Source organism: Lynx rufus, unplaced genomic scaffold (assembly GCF_022079265.1).
Source record: "Lynx rufus isolate CCGP_SWC_20201006 ecotype Redwood Valley unplaced genomic scaffold, mLynRuf1.p SCAF_4, whole genome shotgun sequence".
In the NCBI taxonomy this organism is placed as follows: domain Eukaryota; kingdom Metazoa; phylum Chordata; class Mammalia; order Carnivora; family Felidae; genus Lynx; species Lynx rufus.
In genome coordinates, this window is record NW_025814856.1 from 78,233,300 (window position 1) to 78,255,327 (window position 22,028).

At 39.7% G+C, this 22,028-nt stretch overlaps 1 protein-coding gene across 3 annotated transcripts in view; it reads right to left on the reverse strand.

Annotated features, from left to right (window-relative positions):
• Positions 1-586: 586 nt before the first annotated feature.
• The window catches only part of PRKAR2B (protein kinase cAMP-dependent type II regulatory subunit beta), a 103,824-nt gene continuing 82,382 nt past the window's right edge, over positions 587-22,028 (reverse strand). The window contains exons 5-11 of one of the 3 annotated variants that reach the window (XM_047094813.1): positions 19,429-19,535; positions 16,034-16,187; positions 10,983-11,084; positions 9,160-9,234; positions 5,927-5,992; positions 5,655-5,793; positions 587-2,552 (exon numbers count right to left, since the gene is read on the reverse strand). In XM_047094813.1, the coding sequence (XP_046950769.1) occupies positions 2,419-2,552; positions 5,655-5,793; positions 5,927-5,992; positions 9,160-9,234; positions 10,983-11,084; positions 16,034-16,187; positions 19,429-19,535 (777 nt within the window). In that variant the 3' untranslated portion in view covers positions 587-2,418. Of the gene's footprint in view, positions 2,553-5,524; positions 5,794-5,926; positions 5,993-9,159; positions 9,235-10,982; positions 11,085-16,033; positions 16,188-19,428; positions 19,536-22,028 lie in introns of all 3 variants that reach the window. The other 2 variants (XM_047094812.1, XM_047094814.1) reach the window with 2 other exon arrangements.

Sequence of the window (22,028 nt, forward strand, 5' to 3'; positions counted from 1 at the left end):
AGTAAGCCAAATACATTCACCCAACGTGTATCGCAGGTAGCGTTTGCGAAAATATATGCACCAAGCCCTAGTTCATCATGACATGCAGAAAACACACACTATAAAACAAACAGGGAGAAGCACTTGTGTTAACAGAATGTTCTTCCAGAGTATTTCTTAGCTGCACATGCTGGATCCTTGAATGAAACTTCAACAGAGAATTTCCAAGTAGTAAAATATCTTGGCTGGTGACTGAATAATGACATCCACATCCACAAGTGAAACTTAAGGTATTTTAGACACTTTGACATATAAATTCCCTATTAGCCAGGTTTATTTTGTTAACCAAAATGGCCCAATGAGTCTGCACCAGACCATAATTGTTTATATGTTTATATCGCATATGACTGATAGTTAAAATTTGTGAAAAACCTATTGCTATAAAGAGCCATGTTTCCTGGTTGCATTACGCCCGGGGCGGGGGGAGAGGGGGGCGGTTTTCCCATTGGCCACATCTCAGTCAGGCTTTCACATAGTGCAGTATGCACGACGGAAGTACCAGTAAAGAAATTAGCGAAAAACAAACAAACAAAACAAAAAAAAAAAATTCATTAAAAACATTTTATTATAAAAGTGTGCTTTATTATAAGGTAAATTTAAATATAACCAACAATACTGAAAATAATGTAACTGGCATTTACAGCCTTGGTCAGAATTCTCTATTAAACAGGCATTTGTTTGCTATTCCATGAACAATTAACAATCAGCTTATGCAACAAGGTATCTTGAAAAAGTGGATAAAGAATACAGAATGATGAACCAGGAATTTGGGTGGGTTCCTTGCGGTTTTTTTTTTTCTTGTCTAACAGACATGACTTTTAAAATAAAATCTGAAGTAGAAAAGAAGTCATCTTCATGTAGTAAGCTCTCTTCCTACATGAAGGTTTGCAAAATCATTAAACAGTGTTCTAAAATGGGGTTGAAGTTATACTTTACATATTGTTTACATATACATGACCCGATGAACCTATTTTAGCCATATTTTCATTATACTCAGACCATAAACATTCTCTAATAACACCACACTATAACAGCCACAGAATATTTTTACCCAGGTATATGTTTTTTTAAAACCTGTTTCCCCAAAATGAAATTGCTCATTTAAAAGTGAACAACTGGTTAGAATTAACCTCTCCAAACACTGTGGTCACGTGGGCCTAGAAATAACGTTAAGAATAATACTGCTTTGGTTGAGTGGAATTTAATTCATCTTATATAGCAGAATAATAAGCATATCAATTATCAATGAAAATTTATACAACTGAGTTCATCCTGCACATTTGAGTCTATGTTAATGCAAATGGCAAGGTCTAATGGTACATCTGGACTGGGCAGAAATTCCTTTTATCTTTATGTATGGTTTATAAAAATTTATTTCTACCACCATAAAGGAAACCCAAGGGAAGAGATGTCTGCAGAGGACTGTGTTATGTATGCCTAGTGAAGAACCAAGAAATATCCTGTGGGCGTGTAGATAAGGACTCCAAAATATTTTTGGTATAGGACAGTTTTTTCCCCCCCTTAGCATATGTAGTATCTTCAGCTTCTATAAGACAAGTTTAAATAGCATTAAAAAAAACTGTGACATTAAATGTCGAACTCAAATTTTTTAAGAGTACAGAGAACTATACAATGAAAAAAGGAAGTAGATATATGTTTTATGAGGAAACTGTGTTAATGATCTCTCCTCTAAAAAAGACTCTTCCCTATTATCATAATGACTACATTGCCCGTCCTTAAAACCACTGGAACATGTAGGTTACTGACGTTAGGCCAAAGAAGTCAAAACATACTTTATTGCAAAAATATAAAAGGTTTTAAAATTGCATATGATGTTTTATGCCATAGTCCAAGGCCAGCACATAACTTATCAAGCCAGAAAAACTTGAAAACAAAAATGATTAAAATTGTACTGACTATATATATAGCGAGTTGTAAAAAGAATGTGATGCCATGCTGCAGAGCATGGTTCACTGCCAAGTTCCCTTTTACATGGGCAGAGTCACTAACACAGCAATCCGAGGGAGTCCACATGAACACATGTTGCCCATGGTAACACCCTTCAATTATCTTCTTGCACACAGATACTTTCAATATATTACAATCATTTGAATAAACCTCTCACTGAGATCATAATTTTGTGGAGTACAAAGTCATTTCATCAGTATGTCAATATTGTTTTGATCTATTCTTTAGAAAGTGATGTTAAAGCCTATAGAGTATTAAATCACTACTCCGCTTACTGATACGTTGTAAATGTAAAAAAAGGAAAAAACCTGAAATCACAGAAAATGCTTGGCATCTACACAAACACATTCTCAGTGGACTAACCACTACTGTGTAATTTTGTCACTATAGGTCTTGTTCCATACTTTTGCTTCATGCAGTGGGTTCAACAATATCCATGTTAGTTCCAAACAGGGCAACTAATTGTTCTTCGTAAGTGGCAATGTTCCTTTTCATAATTTCCATGCAAGGTCCCAAAAGCCTTTCAAATGCTTGCACATCCATGGCTAAGAGAAGGAGAGGAGAGAAGAAAAAGAAATGTAACATTCTTTGCAAATCTGAAAAATTGCAAAGTCATTTAGGATACCCATTCTGCATGTGTCAGGAATGCAATGGTTATTTTTATTTTTTTTAATGTTTTATTTTGAGAGAGAGAGAAAGAGGGAGGGAGAGAGATGGAGCATGAGCAGGGGAAGGGCAGAGGGAGAGGAAGACACAGAATCCGAAGCAGGCTCCAGGCTCTGAGCTGTCAGCAGGGCTTGAACCCATGAACTGTAAGATATGACCCAAGTCAAAGTCAGACTCTTAACCAACTTAGCCACCCAGGTGACGCTGCAATGGTATTTTTAGATAAATATCAAATATAAGAAAAGGGCACAAGGATAAAAATGTTCCACTTCAGAAAATAAACAGCCAGTGTTCCCTTGACAATGGGATTGTGCAATGCTAGGTTGCTGGGAGGCTCCTGGTCTCGGGTAAGAAAAAAACAAGGGACTATAATGGCAAAGCCTGGTAATTCTAAAAACCTGTTGTTGTTGTTTTTTAAAGTTTATTTTTGAGAGAGTGAGTGAGAGCAAGGGGCAGAGAGAGAGGCAGACCGAGAATCCCAAAAGGCTCCATGCTGTCAGTGCAGAGCCCGATGTGGGGCTCACACTCACAAACTGTGAGATCTTGACCTGAGATGAAATTAAGAGTCAGACACTTAACCGACTGAGCCACCCAGGCCCCCCTAAAAAATAGTTCACCACCTCAGTAACATGAACTCTCCTCAAAGGTGGCAAGGCCTTTCTTTCCTCTACTGTTCTTCCTTCTCGGGGCTTACTTACGACGCTATGCTGTAAAGACCTGATGTTACCTTGTGTAATGTTTACTCTCTTATACTATCGCCTAGCCAATTCAAAACAGGAGCCAGAATGCTCTTCTCCACTTGTAAGTATATGCTGTATGTCACTTTCCTGGTCTGTCTCATGCATTTTTAAAAACTCAATTTATAATATACTCGTAGAAACTATGATCACACTCTCTACTGTAGAAGTGCAAATTTTCATTAAAACTTTTTTTTTTTTTTTTTGCCTTTCAAATTTGCAAAGGTACAAGGGACATTGTTCACAAGAGCGGAGGGAGTGGACACTCTTGCACTGCCAGTAGCACGTACATCAGCACAGGTCAAGAGGGCTGGGAGAATACAGTGAACTCCGTAAAAAGAAAGGCTACTCCCGAGAACCATTTCTAAGGAAAAATCCTATACATGGAAAAGTAGTCTGTGCGCACAGACACAAAACCTGCTCCCCCCCACCGAAAAAATATGGAGCCCAAACCCCCAAAATCGCCAGTGGAGACCAATTAACTCATAATGTGGATGTTTACCTAACAGAATGTTACAATTTGATAAAATGAGAAATAAAATAAGAGCCTAAGGTACAGTAAATGAAAAACAGCGGTTTACAACACTTTAAAAACAGAAAACCCATGCAAATAAAAAAGATGAGGAATTATAAGAGGATGTGGAAATCACTGGGGGTTGGTAGTGGTGGTAAGGAATTTTCCTACCTTCTCTGTATTTCTCAAATTTTCCTTAATGTGAATAAATCTGTTATAGGAAAAAAATAATGGGATTTCACTCACTTCACTTCACCTTTACTCTTTCTCACTAATGTCTATACTCAGGAAAATTACCTGTCAGTTTCTCACTACCTTCTTTTTCATCCAGGTGTAACACTTGAGCCCTTTAAAAAGGGGCTCCTCTAGGAAGTTGATTCTGAAGGGACCCTCAGATCTTAAGAACACTAAAGCTGGGGTGCCTGGGTGGTTCAGTCGGTTAAGCATCTGACTTCGGCTGAGGTCATGAACTCGTGGTTTGTTAAGTTCGAGCCCTGCGTTGGGCTCTGTGCTGACAGCTCAGAGCCTGGACCCTGCTTCAGATCCTGTGTCTCCCTCTCTCTCTGCCCCTCCCCCAACTCACACTCTGTCTCTGTCTCTGTCTCTCTCTCTCAAAATAAACGTAAAAAAAAGAACACTGAAGCCAAGTTTATTCTACTGAACCGTGAATAAGAACACAGAGTGGCTAATTACTGTTGAATCAATTTTTCTTAAAATGTCAACTACATGGACTCCTTCTGAATTCCATTTTTCACCATTAAAGTAAGCGCTTTCTCATATATGGATCTCAGATACAGATAGATGTCTTCCATTTGAGGACAGCATCTCTGCTGCTAGGAAATAAGAAGTTGAACAACAGAGATTTTGCTGCATTCTGACAAACCTGAAACCATGGTTTCCTGGGACCAGGACGAGGAAGTACTCCCAAAGAGCTTCCAGCTTTGCCCAGAGACCTTAATGTATGCTATAAAAATACTACTCTGGCTTTTTTTTTGAGGAACACAAACTTTATTTGAAAAACTAGACATAAAACTCCATACTCAGAATTCTTTACTAAAACAAGATGCCATTTCACGCCTATATGAAAGAAGAAAACAGGAGAAAATAGGTATGTGAAAAATTTTAAAGAAGAAAATAAGGGTGGGGTGCCTGGGTGGCTCAGTCAGTTAAGCATCTGACTCGTGACTTCGGCTCAGGTCATGATCTCAGTTTGTGAGATCGAGCCCCCCAACAGGCTCTGAGTTGACAGTGTGAAACCTGCTTGGGATTCTCTCTCCCCTCCCTCTCCCCCATTTCCCCCACCCCGTGGGTGCATGCTCTCTCTCTCTCAAAATTAAACCATTTTTTTAAAAAGAATATTTTAGGGGTGCCTGTGTGGCTCAGCACCAAACTTCAGCTCAGGTCACGATCTTAGGGTTCGTGGGTTTGAGGCCCCTGGAGCCTGCTTCGGATTCTGTGTCTCCTCTCTCTCTATCCCTCCCCCACACACTCTCTCTCTCTCTCAAAAATAAACATCAAAAAATTTTTTTTTAATATTTTAATTAAAAAAAAAAACCAAGGGCCTCCCACAAATCGATTTCATAATGCAATGAGTCCTTACCTTGTTCTCTCTAGTGGGGACTGTGAAACGTGTGAACCCAGTAAGACCATCAGTACAGCAACACGAATACATAAAAGGCAGACCGAACAGCTTCCACCCGGAGGAGCACGTACAGTGCTGTGACTCCTACCTAAACATTTGACGGTCCCGATGGCGTGTGCCGAAGCTGCTCGGGGTTTGTTAGTGACCAGAGCAAGTTCTCCAAAGTACTGTCCCCGGGAACACCGAGCAATTTCTACTGCGCCATTCTCTTCCACCTCGGATTTGCCCTGACAAGGGAAGTAAGAGCATGCGCTTTGACTCAGCTTATGAAAACCGAGCTAACCTTAGTCTAAAGCATCAGAAAGGAAACCTATGGTGTTCCTTGCTCCCCATGGGTGTTTGGGACTTGCCAACACTTACCTTCCTTTTCATAGTGATTTTCACTTCACCAGATTCTACAATGAAAAAAGAATCTGCCAGATCTCCCTGTAAGAAGGAAACAAGCACCGAGGGTGAAAATGCAAATTCGGGTGACAACAATCCCCTTGCCTCTCAAGCCCCGAAAAGTGAAGATGATTGTGCCGGACAAGTGAAGCTCCATAGGAACAGACTCTGTCTAAATTGAAAGGCTGCACTCAACAATCACAAGTAATGAGCTCATTTGTAAAATTAACAAACTTCCTACCACAGCCTTTCTTGCTAAAACTAGCCAAAAAACAAAACAAAACAAAACAAAACAAAAAAAAAAACCATGGCAAATACTGAAGTAAGAATTTGGCCCCAACTCCAGCCTGGATGACCACGTCCACAGTCAGAAATGGCAGCGCTGGGGGCGCCTGGGTGGCTCAGTCACTTAAGCGTGCGCCCGACTTGGTTCTGGCTCAGATCATAATCTCACAGTTTGTGGGATCGAGTCTCCTGTGAGGCTCTGTGCTGACCATGTGGATCCTGCTTGGGATTCTCTCCCTCCCTCTATGCCCCTCCCCCACCCTCTCAAAATAAATAAATAAACATAAAAAAAAAAGAGAGAGAGAGAAAGAAATGGCAGCACCGTTTCCTAGTAGCACCTCCCACTCTGCCGGCCACTCCTACCGCTCCTGGAGAAGCGCTTAGATGCACACCCTGCATCACCCTCTGATAACAAGCAATTAGCACCAGTGGCCCAAAGGGGAGAAACTCTCAAAGAGGAGAAAGCAACCAGGCTCATCAGGAAGCTCATCAGGAATCCACGTGGGCTCATCAGGGCCCAGGCTCATCAGGAATCCACGTGGGCCCTGTCGTCTTTAGCCACATTCCACACCACCTCGGGGGGGCCTAAAAAAGGCTTCTGAAAGTGTTGCCATTTCTAACTACACACCTGCTTTTTCCTGCTTTTGGTTTTTGAGTGAACTCGGTGTTGATTTCTGATGATGCCTTCCTATTTAAATAGTGTAATACAGAAAATAACAGATCCTGACTTTTCTGAGCCTCTCAAAGTGATTCTAGAGAAACTTTGGTTTTTCAAAACTCCTTAGTATATAAAATGTAAGAAATACAGTATCAGCTTACACATTTTTGTCTAGGTTTATGTAATATAGACATAAATGTTTTATAAATACTTAAAAGACAACGAATATCTACAAAGATCTTTAGTAAACCCTAAGTATAATATATAATCTCTCATCAGAGCTTCATGTTAAATTTTCAAGTATTTTAAATAAAAATAGGTCTATAGACTACTGTGTTACTTTTTTTTAACATTTTATTTTTAACTAATCTCTACACTCAGTATGGGACTCGAACTCACAACCCCCAAGATCAAGAATCGCACACTCTACCGACTGAGCCAGCCAGGCATTTTTTTTTTAATTTTTTTTAACGTTTATTCATTTTTTGAGAGACAGAGTGTGAGCGAGGGAGGGGCAGAGAGAGAGGGAGACACAGCAGCCTCCAAAGCAGGCTCCAGGCCCCAAGCCGTCAGCACAGAACCCAACGCAGGGCTCGAACCTACAAACCGTGAGATCATGACCTGAGCCGAAGTCAGACGCTCAACTGACGGAGCCACCCAGGTGCCCCTAGGCATTTTTTAAAAAAAACGTGCTCTAGGGGCACCTGGGTGGTTCTGTTGGTTGAGCCTCCAACTCTTGATTTCGGCTCGGTTCATGATCTCGGGTGGGATCGAGCCCCACATTGGGCCTGCTTGGGATTCTCTCTCTCTCTCTCTCTCTCTCTCTCTCTCTCTCTCTCTCCCCCTCTGAGCCACTCCCCAACTTGTGCGCACTCTCTCTAAAATAAAAAAGAAAAGAAAAGAAAAGAAAAGAAAAGAAAAGAAAAGAAAAGAAAAGAAAAGAAAAGAAAAGAAAAGAAAAAAGAAAAGAAAAGAAAACTGTGCTCAAAATGATGTAAAAGTGGTGAAACAGGGTCTATGGATCATACCACTGTCAGTTCCTTAGGTGTGACATTGAACTGTAGTGATGCAAGACACACCGTCAGAAAGTGGGGCAGAAGGGCATGAGACCTCTCTGACTTTTGCAACTTACCACAAATCTGTAATTATTACAAAATAAAAGGCTAAAAAAGTCATTTCAAAAGTGCTCTGTACTTTGTTATTTTTCAACTTCTGTAGAACCTTAGCCTTGTTCTCTAATTTGACTCCACTTCTCTCCAATCCCTGACTAATCTGTGTATACATGCATATGTGTGATAGGAGAGAGAGAGCGATTTACTTATTTTCCTTCTAAAAAATTATTCTTTACTCAAGTCTCACAGACCTTGAATCTTGTTTCAGATATATCAAGAGACAGTATTCTTTATTTTTTATTTTTTTAAAGTAGACTCCGTGCCCAACGTGGGGCCCAAATTCATGACCCTGAGATCAAGAGTCCCATGCTCTACTGACTGAGCCAGCCAGGCACCCCAGAAAAGACAGTATTTTAGATAAAGATTATAATATGGTATCAATATCTGGATACAAATATTACAGAATCTTTTAAAATCTGTTTAAATCATTCACTCAATACTTCAAAACTGTAACTAGGAAATACGAGTTAATACAAGATCTGTAGCTGTGTCTGTGAACTTCAACTGTTTTCATAAATCCTACTTCTCCGCAGCTCTATTGTAACCAAGGTTACAACTGGGATCTTAGAAAAGCTTTAGGGGTTAAACAGCACGTTGGCCCCCATTTAGTGCCTGGAAACCTAAAAAGTACAGGGTGCAGTGTGTTCCCTTCTTGATTAATTTTATCAGGGAGCAGCCCCAGGAGGTCTCATCATGAACTCATCGTGCAAAACTCTGCAATAACTCCCGGTGCACCTACTGGGTCCTTACTATCTCAAGGAATACCCACCTGTTTTTTCTGATCATTAACAACATCTTATTGTTTAGATATATTTGAATTTCATGTCACGTACAAATAATAAAATTATCCAGAAATCCATGTGATGATTTAATACATGTTCATTGGGACTTAATTATATAAATAAAAATATTCAGATAGCTTAATGGCTATAAATTAAACCACTTTTAACAGGTCATTTGGTGGAACTAATAATCATTTAATCCATCACTGCATACTAATTATAGACACATATGAAAAATTGGTCAAGATCTGCCACATGTTAAGAACCTTTCGGAATATAACCCTAAGGTGAATTACCTAAAAAGGACTATACCTGAGCAATGATTTGTTCTCCATCGTTGTATACTTTGGTGCCTATGACATCTACCACTTTGAGGCGTTCAGAAACCTTAAAAAAAAAAAAGATAATATCACACAGATGATCTCGGTAATCCTATTTCAGAAGTTAAAAACTGGTAGCCTTTAAGCCAAATAAACCCAGCAGTGTGTGTGTGTGTGTGTGTGTGTGTGTGTGTGTGTGTGTGTTGGATTAATGAACTGCCAGCATTTTAAAATAGATTTCTCATAAAAATCTTAATTTTCAGCTTCTCTTGAAAAATCAGGAAGGAGACTCACAACACCCGGCCCACATTTGCACATGGCACCAGCTACAAGCTGTGGGAGACTAGCTGCTGATCTTTAGCTGGAGCACTTGTCGTCCAGCTTGACCCAAATCCCATCCTGGCTTCGTTTTCTCCTTTATGTTACTTGCCCAAATCTGAAGGCATTTGGATTTCCAGCCCCTGATCTCCTTTCATTTAAAAGAGATGCTGCTACATATTAACAGCTGCCTCATATGCATTCTGTCATGCGGCCAGAACCTCTACCAGGCATGTATTGACAACCCAGCCGAAGGAGATTTCAGTACAAGAGTCAGTATGAATCCCAAGGCTTCTGGCCAAGGTGCAGTAAGATGGGGAAGGCATGGGGGAGGAGGTCGAGGACGCACTAGGTTTGAGATATCTATTAGACACCTTAGGGCATAGGTTAAATATATTGGCCATTTGAGGGAGGGACCTTGCCTAGTGATGTCAATTTCAGGAGGCATCAACATATAGGCAGTATTTACAGCCAGGGGATACGACAAGCTCACTAAGCGCGTACGTGTAGCTGGAAAACAGAAGAGACCCTAGAATGCCAATGTGAAGAGGAAGGAGGAGTAAACAGCAGAGTTGACTGGGAAGGAGAGGCCAGGGAGGACACACCGTTTTGACAAGCTGTCCCTGTAAAGGCACAACTAGTGCTACTGCCTACATTTATATATTATTTTCAGTCTGCTTTTATTTATTTTTTTTAGTTTTTATTGAAATTCCAGTTAGTTAACATGTAGCGTAATATTTGTTTCAGGTGCACAATACAGTGACTCAACACTTCCAGACAACACTCGGTGCTCATCACAAGTGTCCTCCTTAACCCCTGTCACCTATTTTTACCCATACCCCCACCCTCTGGTAACTATCTGCTTGTTCTCAATTATATAGTTAAGAGTATGTTTCTTGGTTTCTCTCTCTCTTTACTTCCCCCCACTGCTCATTTGTTTTGTTTCTTAAATTCCACATGAGAGAAATCATATGCTATTTGTCTTTCTCTGATTTATTTCACTTAGCATTATACTCTCTCTAGCTCCATCCACATCGTTGCAAATGGCAAGATTTCATTCTTTTTTTGTGGCTGAATAATATTCCATTGTATATGTCCCACATCTTCTATATCCATTCATCAGTGGATGGACACATGGGCTGTTTCCATAATTTGGCTATTGTAGATAAAGCTGCTTTAAACACTGGGATGTATGTAACCCTTTGAATAAGTATTTTTGTTTTCTTTGGGTAAATACTTATTAGGTCTGCTTTTAGATAAAACCCACATATAAATATGTTATAGATACTCACAGAAGTCTATTACTTGTAAAACTAAGCAAAATAAAACAAATGCAGTCATAGGTAGTAAAAGAAATACCAAGTTATACCAACACCACAATTTAATTTTTTCAACTAAAAATGTGGATACATTTTTATTCAAAGAACCTTTTCTATGGAACAAAATATTCCAAACATTTTAAAGCAAAATAAAACAAAAGCATATACATATACTTACTTCCAAAGATTTAAGGAATGGCAGTGACTCGATAAAGCTTTCATACATTTTTCTCTTTTTGGCATTATTTTTTACAATTATTCTCCTGAAGGTTACCCTGTCCTAAAGGCAGAACAGCAGATACAAATACAGTTACGAGACAGATTTTATTAGGAAAAAAGTTTGAAGAGGTAGTTTCATTCTATTCCCTATAAGGAACAAACAATAACTGAAGACCTTGAAATAAAAGGTTACCATTATTATCCTTTGCAGATTTTTTATTTCTTCAAACATAAAATATACACCCATATAAAATACTACTTTCATTTTTTTAAAGGAAACATAAGTTTCCTTTAATTCAGAACAGATCTGGTCAACGTGTAATTGGGACAACCCACAAGGTGGCGCTATTGCACCATTTAAAAAAAGGCAATAGGCCCATCTTGGTTTTCCTCCAAGCTTTATTGAGATCCAAACGATCTATAATACTGCGTAAGTTTAAGGTATATAACTTGTTGATTTGATACACTTATATACCTTGTGAAATGATTACCACAGAGAGTTAGTTAATACCACCTCACATAATAATTACCCTTTTCTTTTTTTGTAAGGAGCACATTTAAGACTTCTCTTAGCAACAATACAATGTTGTTAACCATAATTATCATGCTGTTCATTCAATCCCCAGAACTCATTCACCTTGTAACTGCAAATCTGTACCCTTTGACCAACATCCCCCCCACCCCACCCCGTCTCTAGAAGCCACCACTGTGTGTCTCTGAGTTCAGGATAGCACAAGTTCTTTTACTGTGGATGACAGCCCAAGAGTGTCACAAAATCGTTTCAGTGGAACATACCAGCATTTTTTTAAATTGAGGTATAAGTGACCTATAAAACTGAATTTGTTTAGGGAGTACAATACAATGATTGGTATTCATATATATTGAGAAATGATCACAGTAAGTCTAGTTAACTTTCATCACCATACATAGTTACAAATTCTTTTTTTCCAGTAGAGAACTTTTAAGATCTACCCTCTTAGCAACTTTCAAATATACAATGCAGTATTATGAACTACAGTGGCCATGGTGTACAGGACATCCCAGGTTGTATGAATTTTATAACTGGAAGTTTGTACCTTTTGACCCCCTTCATCCATGACCAGCATTTTTATAAAAAATAAAGAATAGAAAATCTCAGCATGCACATGTTTTAGTAAAGTGTTATTTAGGGATTTATTTCAGTTATACACAAAGACACACATACACATGCACTGGTTGTGAGATTTCCTAATGTGTTTCTTGATGTGGGCTGCAGAAAAAAAAATACATGAAAAACACTATTAGAAATTTTTTTTTAATGTTTGTTTATTTTTGAGAGAGAGAGAGAGAGACAGGAAGAGGGGCAGAGAGAGAGGGAGACACAGAATCTGAAGCAGGATCCAGGCTCTGAGCTGTCAGCACAGAGCCCGACACGGGCCTGAAACCAACAAACTGTGAGATCATGACCTGTGTGATCATGAGAGTCAGACACTTAACCAACTGAGCCATCCAGGCACCCCCAAAATTTTTTTAATCATAAGGCAACTATGAGACCTTAAAAAATCATGTATGCTAGGTTGTCATATCCACAGTGTGTCAGAGTTTTTCTTTTTTAAAAAAATGTGCACAGAGAAACTATGACTTTCTTGACTGTCAGAGCTGAATGCCAGTGTTTATCATTCTCAGGGCCCTAAAACGTTCCTCTGTTTACACTACTTAACCTCAAAGATACAGAACTCAATTAAGGAACTAGGGAAAATTTCAAAGATGATAAACAGCTCAAAAAATGGTTTTCCTACAAACTACTTTGAAAAATTTCTACAAAACATTATTCATAATAGTTCATAGTAAAGAGTCCCCATAATTAGTCATTCACTGATAATCAATTACACCATTTTAATATAAAATAAAATGGAGTTATGTTCATTAATTATTAAATTACTGCACTGACATAGTAAGGCTGAATTTAATTGAACTGGTAGGATGGGAAAAAATGCAAGTGTGGAGGGCACAAGTCTCTAGGAAAGCAAAGCAAACATCCTGTTCCCCCATTTAGTTTATTACAATTTTACAAGAGCTGTAATTTGGAGCTGCAATCCTAATAACTTTTTTTAAAAGAGAAAAATTTGCAAGGTAATTAGTAAATTTACTAAAATAATTTCCAAGCTTGGGTCTGCATGAGAATCAGCTCTAGCGTTAACAACAACAACAACAACAACAACAACAACAACAACAAAGGTTTCTCAGATCCCAGACTTGAATGACTCAAACAGTGTCTGCATGTAGGGCTCAATAATCTATAGTTCATAAAAGCTCCCCAAGTGATTCTGATACATAATCAGTTTGGGAACCGACTGCAACACTGTTTAATGGACAGAGTTAATTGCAAAACAGAGAAGACTAGAAATAGTTTAGTGATTTAGAGACGAACCACAAAGTAGTGTACATCTCGGGAAAAATTTTATTAGTGGCCCACCTCTTCACACCCACCGTGACATATAATTAAAATCCAGAAATGCCCACTTCAAAAGTTTTCACCCTAGCCACATCAATCATGGCCTCCCGAAACATGGGCAGGGTCATGCACATCAGTTAATCCCCTAAGGCGAAGAGTCCTATTTACAAAGTCAGACGAGTCCACAAAGGACTTTTCTCTTGGGATGTGCTTATCTTTATACCTGCACATATATGGCAGAGCTCCAATCCGTTGGCCTTAAAAGAAAAGTATCTTTTCTACTCGACTTTCTCTGAAAAGGGGCTAGTTTGATAAGTTGCTCTTCAAAAACCAGGTTTGAAACATTAAGTGATATGTTCACTATCCTAATCTTTAAATTTTTTTTTTTCAACGTTTATTTATTTTTGGGACAGAGAGAGACAGAGCATGAACGGAGGAGGGGCAGAGAGAGAGGGAGTCACAGAGTCGGAAACAGGCTCCAGGCTCTGAGCCATCAGCCCAGAGCCCGACGCGGGGCTCGAACTCACGGACCGCGAGATCGTGACCTGGCTGAAGTCGGACGCTTAACCGACTGCGCCACCCAGGCGCCCCTTTTTTTTTTTAAATTTTTTTTTTCAACGTTTATTTATTTTTGGGACAGAGAGAGACAGAGCATGAACGGAGGAGGGGCAGAGAGAGAGGGAGTCACAGAGTCGGAAACAGGCTCCAGGCTCTGAGCCATCAGCCCAGAGCCCGACGTATCCTAATCTTTAAAAAGTCACTGTGGTCATGCACATACCCAAAGGTGACCATCACAAACTGCCCACTTTAATAACATCTATAGATGAGTAAAAATCTCTGAAAATGCTTGATCCTTCTTGATGGCCTGAGTATCACACACTGGGAAATGCTGGACCTCCATACGTAGTTTAAGGTGCACCAGGACACTTAACCGACAGAGCCTCCCAGGTGCCCCTGGAATAAATACATTTTTAACTGGTGCCTTCCTTAATGAAACAGCTCACAGCAGACTGTGGGTTCAGCCCACCATTCTGATGACAGGCAAATACTTCCTATGGACCTAGCCTGGTCTGGTCAGGAGTTTCTACTTAGCTGGCTTTGGGTGTTCAAATCTTTAATAGTCCCTGAAACACTTCAGATGACAATGAGTTTCCTCCTGTGTGAAACAATTCCCATTTTTCTTGTACATCTGAAAATGAGATCCATCACATCTTTACTATGTAAACAATAATTGCCTGATTCTCATAAGAGGAAATACAGTATGTATTGTTTCTTTGAGCAAGAGATTTTTATCAGCTGAATTTGCTTCACAGTTAAATGCTGAGACGTCACCGAGTAATGTGCTACTTCTGTAAAACTATAGTCCTTGGGAACCAGATCCTAACAGACTTCCAATTTCTCAACCTCTCTTCCTTCCACAAAAGGATTCCTGAGCGAATATATCTGTGTTGAAACTACAGGGTGGGCTGTTTTCAACAATTTAAAAAGAAAATACAAGTATCACAAACATGCCCTTAAATCAGCGCTACTTAAATAGTGTGTTCTGGGCACAGCAGCACTGGGGTGTCCTGGGAGCTTATGAGTAACACAAAATCACAGGCCTCATTCCAGACCTAGTGAACCAGAATCTACATTTTAACTATGTTCCCAGGTAAGCACACTGGAGTCTGAGAAGCACCATCTTAAACAGTCTTCTAGAATTGGCTACTCTGCACCCTGATACCACGTATGAAAAGACCCTCCCTTCCCACCTCACCCAAGTGTCTTTAAACTGACTTTTAAGCCTTATAAAAATATCACTATTAACAAATTCATTTTAAAAGCCCAGGACCCAACTCTACAGAGTCTGATTAAATTAGTCTATGGTGGGGCCTCAGCAAGGATTTGTCTTAACAACCCCCTGTGCCCCGCCTCCTGCAAAGTAATTCTCATGTGTGTGAGAAGCACTGACATCAAGTACTCTCTCTCTACCCAGCTGCTTTTCAATGCCAAGTTGTTACCAATTTATAGCACACCAAGAGAATCTGTTTATGGAGGATTCTCAAATGCTCTCAGGCACCAGAGTCACATGGTGGGTTTGCTCAAGCATGGATCACTGGGCCCCATCTCCAGAGCTTCTGAGTCAGTGGGCCCGAATTGGTAAGTGGGACCCCCCCCAGAATTTGCATTTCTAGCAAGTACCCAAGTGATACAGATGCTACTGGGTGGGGGGGGGGGCACACTTTGGGAAGCACAGATAATATAACACCATGGAAAGCTATCTGAGAACACAACACTGAAGGCTCTGTGTATTTGCCTGGGTGGCTGGTTTTTAAGAGCATTTTGGATCTGAGTATCCTTCCCAGGGCCAGGAGGCTACGCTCCTGACTTGATCAGGGAAAGAACGTGAAGATTTAACTCAGCACAGTCTCAGCACAGACCCAACAGTTCAGCATCCACTATATAACAAATACCCTGATGGCTGATGAGGATGGCAAAGAAATCCAGCTATTAGAACTAAAATAATTCCATCTGCCTGGCTTCCGTCATAACAACATTGACAAATAACATCGTGGTCACGTAAATATTTCACTCACCAAACCCCACAGAGCACCCGGAGAGGTAGCAGTGATCGTAGCTGCTCTGGGCGTATTGTACATTAAGGCCAGTTCACCGAAACTCCCACGATTGTCGTAGTTACCAACACACCTTCCGACACCATCGCATTTCACATAAATATCAAACGTTCCTCTGTTGGACATATGAAAAGTAAGAGGTAAAAATAATTCAAGCAAAATCTCATCACTATCAAACATAATTTCAGAGAAGAGCCCTGTGCAAGAAAAATCCCATTTCCAGCTTCCCTTTCTCCTCTGTTGGTTGACAAGGAATAAAAGGGCATCAGTATGTGCCAGAGACAACATCTGTGCCAGACAAGCAGGAAGACACCATCACCTAGATGAGGGTAAGGACCATACATGGGTCTGTGGTGGAAAAAGAGACTAAACAATAAAAGTTTACAATAATAAAATAAATGATGAAAATAGAAGACTACAACCAAATAGTGTATGTGTAGGCATCCTTCTGAAGGAATGTATATGAAACAAAGCTGTCTGTATTTATCTCTGAGCATTAAGAATAGTGAAAGATTCTAGAATGTTCACTACCTAATTAAAGAGGTTCTGTCTCCCACATGAACATGTATTACTTCTGAAATGAGAGGAAAATACTTTTCTTTTTTAAAATGTTGATTTATTTTGAGGGGGGCAGGCAGGGGGTGGTGGGCAGAGAGAAACTCTCAAGCAGGCTCTGCACTGTCAGCATGGAGCCCGACGCCGGGCTCGAACTCACAAACCGTGAGATCGTGACCTGAGCTGAAATCAAGAATCAGACACTCAACCAACTGAGCCACCCATGCGGCCCAGAAGAAAATAACTTAAAAAAAAAAACATACAGCTCTAACAATTTGGTCAGCACCATTGTACAACACTTACAAGGGTCCTTTATAATCTAAGGGGGGGCCAGCAAGGCATGGCCCACAGACTGGCTGCCTGCTTTCATGAATCAAGTTTTACTGGAACACAGATGCACGGGTTTGTTTACGGCTTACTGATCGCTGATATGTACTGCCACAACAGAGCTGAGTAGTTGTGACGGAGACCACATGGCCTACAAAGCCTAAAAAATTTACTAGAGCTCTTTACATCACTTGGCCCTTTATTGTAGACTGACACCCCAATCTAAAGCAAAAAGTGGCAGAAATTCAGACTATCTGATTCTGGTCTTTCTGTAGGTCTTTTTATTCTGTGCTTATCTTTTATTTGGGTTCTTATTCTAGGCAAGTAACACTCAGTCTGCATGGCACTGTGCTACATATTTGACAGATCCTCTCTCTATATAACTGCATTCTTCTTGTGGAGGACTGTCTTTCCACACACTGTATTTTATCAGAGAACATGGCTTCAAGGCTGGCCGAAACACCAGGAGGGCAGCTGGCAGAAGTTCTTTGCCTTTATCGTGTTGGTTAAACCCTTAACAAAAACAAAAAAGAGAGAGCTTTGAAGATTAGAAAAGGATTATGAATGATAAGGATACAACAAAAGCAAAAACAAAAAAACGTTAGAAACTAGACAAAGATACTAATAAGAGAATAACTGGCTTGTATATTCATGGACAGAATGGCTTTTCAAGGATACCTTCTAAAATTTGTTTCATGACTTTTTCTTTTTCTTTTTTAATTTTTTTTTTTCAACGTTTATTTATTTTTGGGACAGAGAGAGACAGAGCATGAACGGGGGAGGGGCAGAGAGAGAGGGAGACACAGAATCGGAAACAGGCTCCAGGCTCTGAGCCATCAGCCCAGAGCCCGACGCGGGGCTCGAACTCACAGACCACGAGATCGTGACCTGGCTGAAGTCGGACGCCCAACCGACTGCGCCACCCAGGCGCCCCTCATGACTGTTTTTCAAGTACAGATTACTTCTTCTCTTGGCACTATCTACACTTGCACTAAACACGTTCTCTACATTTCCTCCTTTGAACAGAATAAAATACACAACAAATGTGCTGATGAGAAGTAAAATAACTATCAGTCACCTGCGATCACGTCAGTCTATAATCTGTACTGCCTTTTCATATAGATTTCTTCCCTGATAACATGAGGGGTCAGGCAGTGTGAAGCCGTGGAAAGACCGCAAACAGTGGCCAAGAGACCTGGATGCTGGGCTGGCTGACTTTAACTGACTACCGTCACTTCCCTGTGGCTGGGAGTTTTCACCTGACAAATGGGTGATGAGGAGCTAACCGAAAAGGGAAATGTAAGGGAGTTTTTAACCACATTTGGGTTTCTCATATACCCCTACAGTTAAATACACTTTAAAAGCTGAGGGAATTTCTGAGGTGTTTCACTGATGACGGCTGTTAATGACACGAAGATCAAGACTTTAATTTACGTATGGGATAAATGGGTCTGTTCTAAAATCGGAGAGCTCACCCTAGCCCTGGCTACCATCTTGCCAACAGCTCTACAGGTCACTGAGGCATTAGGGATGAGGGAATGGAGGAGTCAGCGAGCACCCTCGATGCGGAGAGCATGCTCGATCACTGATGTAGGAGGGCCAAGTCAAGAAACGAGGCCTGTGCAGACACATGGCTGCGATTTTCTGCAAGGTTCTGAGTTGAACACAACTCTACTCAGAGCAACAAATATAACCCAATGAACCGGCAGGGAGAAGTCCTGTGTTGCACCTGGAATGGGAAGGGCAGGGGATGCCAATGGTCTCATAAACACTTTATCATCGCTTTCCAAAAGCGAAGACCTAAAGACTCAGTTCAGACTGCTCCGCCATTAACAGTGTAGGGCTCTTACCTAATTGTCACTTAAAGCACATGGTTCGCTGATCAAGTAAAGCACCACTTAAGTTTTCTGAAATTACATTTTCAGTACGAACACATGCCTTCTCACTGAAATAAAATAATTTCTCTACAGTGCTTTAAAATCACTTCTTTATAATGCTTTTAATGCACAAGAATGCAGAACAATTTCTGGAAAGAGCATAAACTACTCTCTCCTACCATGGGCGTGTTTTACTTTAGAGTTCATTAAAAAAAAAAAGAACCTTTTAAAAAACATAACAGAGGTTGAGTTATAGGATTCGACACCCCCAAGGCCGTGCTCTGCTTCCGTCCTAACTATAACAGGTGTCCTCTCCAGCAGAAGTTAATAAATGAGGTAGCTCGCAGGAAATGACTGGGATTTATAGATTTCACAAACCAGTATCATCAGTTCTTCTATAAACTATGCCTTCTTCCGTGCTCTAAGGTGATTTCACCACATGTATTCACAGCAGGTTTCTGGTGCCTGTTATGTAGTACTAAGAATAAAGAGGTAACAGCAACGATCAAATATTAATTTGCCAGTCATTAGGAGAACCGCTGAGATTTTACACGAGAGGTTCATTACATTGCATCAGTGAAGTTACGCGAGACTTACCGATCGATCACGTAGAAGTTGTCACCATCATCGCCTTGATCTATTACATGCTCCCCTTCTTTGACCAATTTTTCAAACATGGCATCTAACACTTGAGACATCTGCTCCTATTTTTTTTTAAAGAAAAGATACAATCCTTATGTTTATCTGTAATATGTTCTCTTGGCTAACCATAATCAGCTTTATATTTCTGTGAACAAGCTCAAAGAAATCGAAATGCCATCACTGCCAATAAGTGTTATAAAACACACACACACACACACACACACACACACACACACACATACAGTCCTCCTTACCACATACAAATAAGATTATATATTTCCTCTTATATTCAGTGCCTGAATGAAAGTAATTATAATTGGCTACCTCAGAATATTTCAGTGCAAAGATCACTAATATACTGAAAAATGAAACACCAAACCACCATATATCTTAAATGTGAAATATAATCTGGGCAATTAAAATACCTAGGTTAGTAAAGACCTATTGCAAATGTCTTTCCAAGATCCTTGTTTTTAAAACTTCCCTATATTAGTCATCACTAGAATTTATATAGAGATTACCTAAATAACTTACTGAATTCAAATTCTAACTCCAATCCTTTTTGGTTTAGCACCAAAACCAAAATAGAACGGAACAGAAAAACAACAAAAGCAAAACCAAAAATGACTGTGGCAAATTTTTTATCACTCTTCTTTGTCACTAAGGTTCTCCTCAAGAAGCAACCTTTCGCCTCGCTAGGACAGATTTATTAAAACGGAAGCCAGAAACCTCAAACTATTCTTCAACAACTATTAAAACTATATAAAATTTTTATTCTGCTAAAGCATGGTTGACAAGGCTTAAAGATAAACTTCAGCTAGTGAGAATAAACTAGGTGAAGAAATCTTTCCTCAGAATACAGGAATAATTTGAAGACCCTAGAATACACAAAAGAGCTCAGTGTTTCTCAAACTATGTTCTGTGGTACCCAGGGATTTAGTGGAGGCACTTCAGTGATTGAGCCTGTAAAGAGTTGATTTAATTGCATCCTTAAAGTGTATTTTAGCCATTAAATATTAAAACTAATGGCAATCAAAATGTTCAGATGAATTATATATACAAAATGTTTTTATGAGGTAAAATTTCCCATAAAATTATCCATGGTTAAGTGAACAATTCAGTGGCCACAAAAAGTTGTGTAACCGTCACTTCTTAGTTCCAAAACATTTTCATTGCGCCCCAAAACCCTGTGCCCACCAAGCAGTCACTTGCTATTCTCCCCTCCCACTAGCTCCTGGCAACACCTACTTGTTTTCTGTCTCCATGGATTCACCTAATCTGGATATTTCACATAATGCAATCATACAACATATGACCTTACCCATCGACTATTTCACTTAGTGTACGTAAGTAAGGTTTTCAAGGTCTGTCCTTGTTCTAGGTCCATCATACTTCATTCCTCCTTATGGATGGATGATACCCCACTGTAAATATACCATAATGTTTATCCACTCATCCGTCAATGAACACTTGGATTGTTGACACGTTGGGCATGAATATTGAACATTCATATTCAAGTATTTGTTTGAATATCTATGTTGATTCTTCTGGGTTATACCCAGGAGTGGAGCTGCTGAATTCTATGGTAATTCTATGTTTAACTTTTTAAGAAACTGCCAAGCTGTTTTCCACAGTGCCTAAACCAGTTTCTTTCCCACCAGCAATGTACTAGGGTTTCTGTTTCTCCACATCCTCACCAACACTTGTTATTTTCCTTTAAAAAAAAAATTACCCACCCTAGTGAGGCTGCGCTGGTATTTCATTGAGGTTTTGACTGACATTTCCCCAATGACTGGCCATGTTGAGGATTTTTTCACGTGCTTATTGGTCACTTGTAAATCTTTTTTGGAGAAATGTCTATTCAAGTATTTTGCCCAGTTTAAGTTAGGTTGTTGTTTGGTTGTTGGATTGTAAGAGTTTTTTATAGATTTTGGAGATCATGCCCTTATACATATGATTTGCAAATATTTTCTATTTAGCAAAATGTCTTTCATTTTTTTTGATAATGTCCTTTGATGCACAAAATTTTTATTTTTATGAAGTCCAATTTCTTTCTTTCATATTCCTGTTTTTGGTGTCTCCCTAAATCCAAGGTCATGAACACTTACCCTTGTGTTTTCTTCGAAGAGTTTTTATAGTTTGGGAGCTTACATTTAAGGTCTTGGATCCACTTTGAGTTAATCTTTGTGTACAGTGTAAAGGAGGGGTCCAACCTGGTTCTTCTGTGTGTGGATGTCCAGTTGTCTCAGCACCATTTGCTGAAGAGACTGTTCTTTTCCCCATTGAATGGTCTTGGCACTCTTGTCAAAATCAAATGGACATCAGATCAAATGTATCAATCAAAACTATAGGGTTTGTTTGTAGACTCTCAATTCTACTCCTTGGTTCTATGTGTCTGCCCACGCCGGTAGCACATTATTTTTATTATTGGAGCTCTGTAGTAAAATTTTTGAAACTGGCAAGTGTGAGTCCTGAACTTTGTTCTTCTTTTTCAATGTTATTTTGATGATGCGGGTCCTCCTTTGTTATACAATTTTAATAAATCAGACAACAGC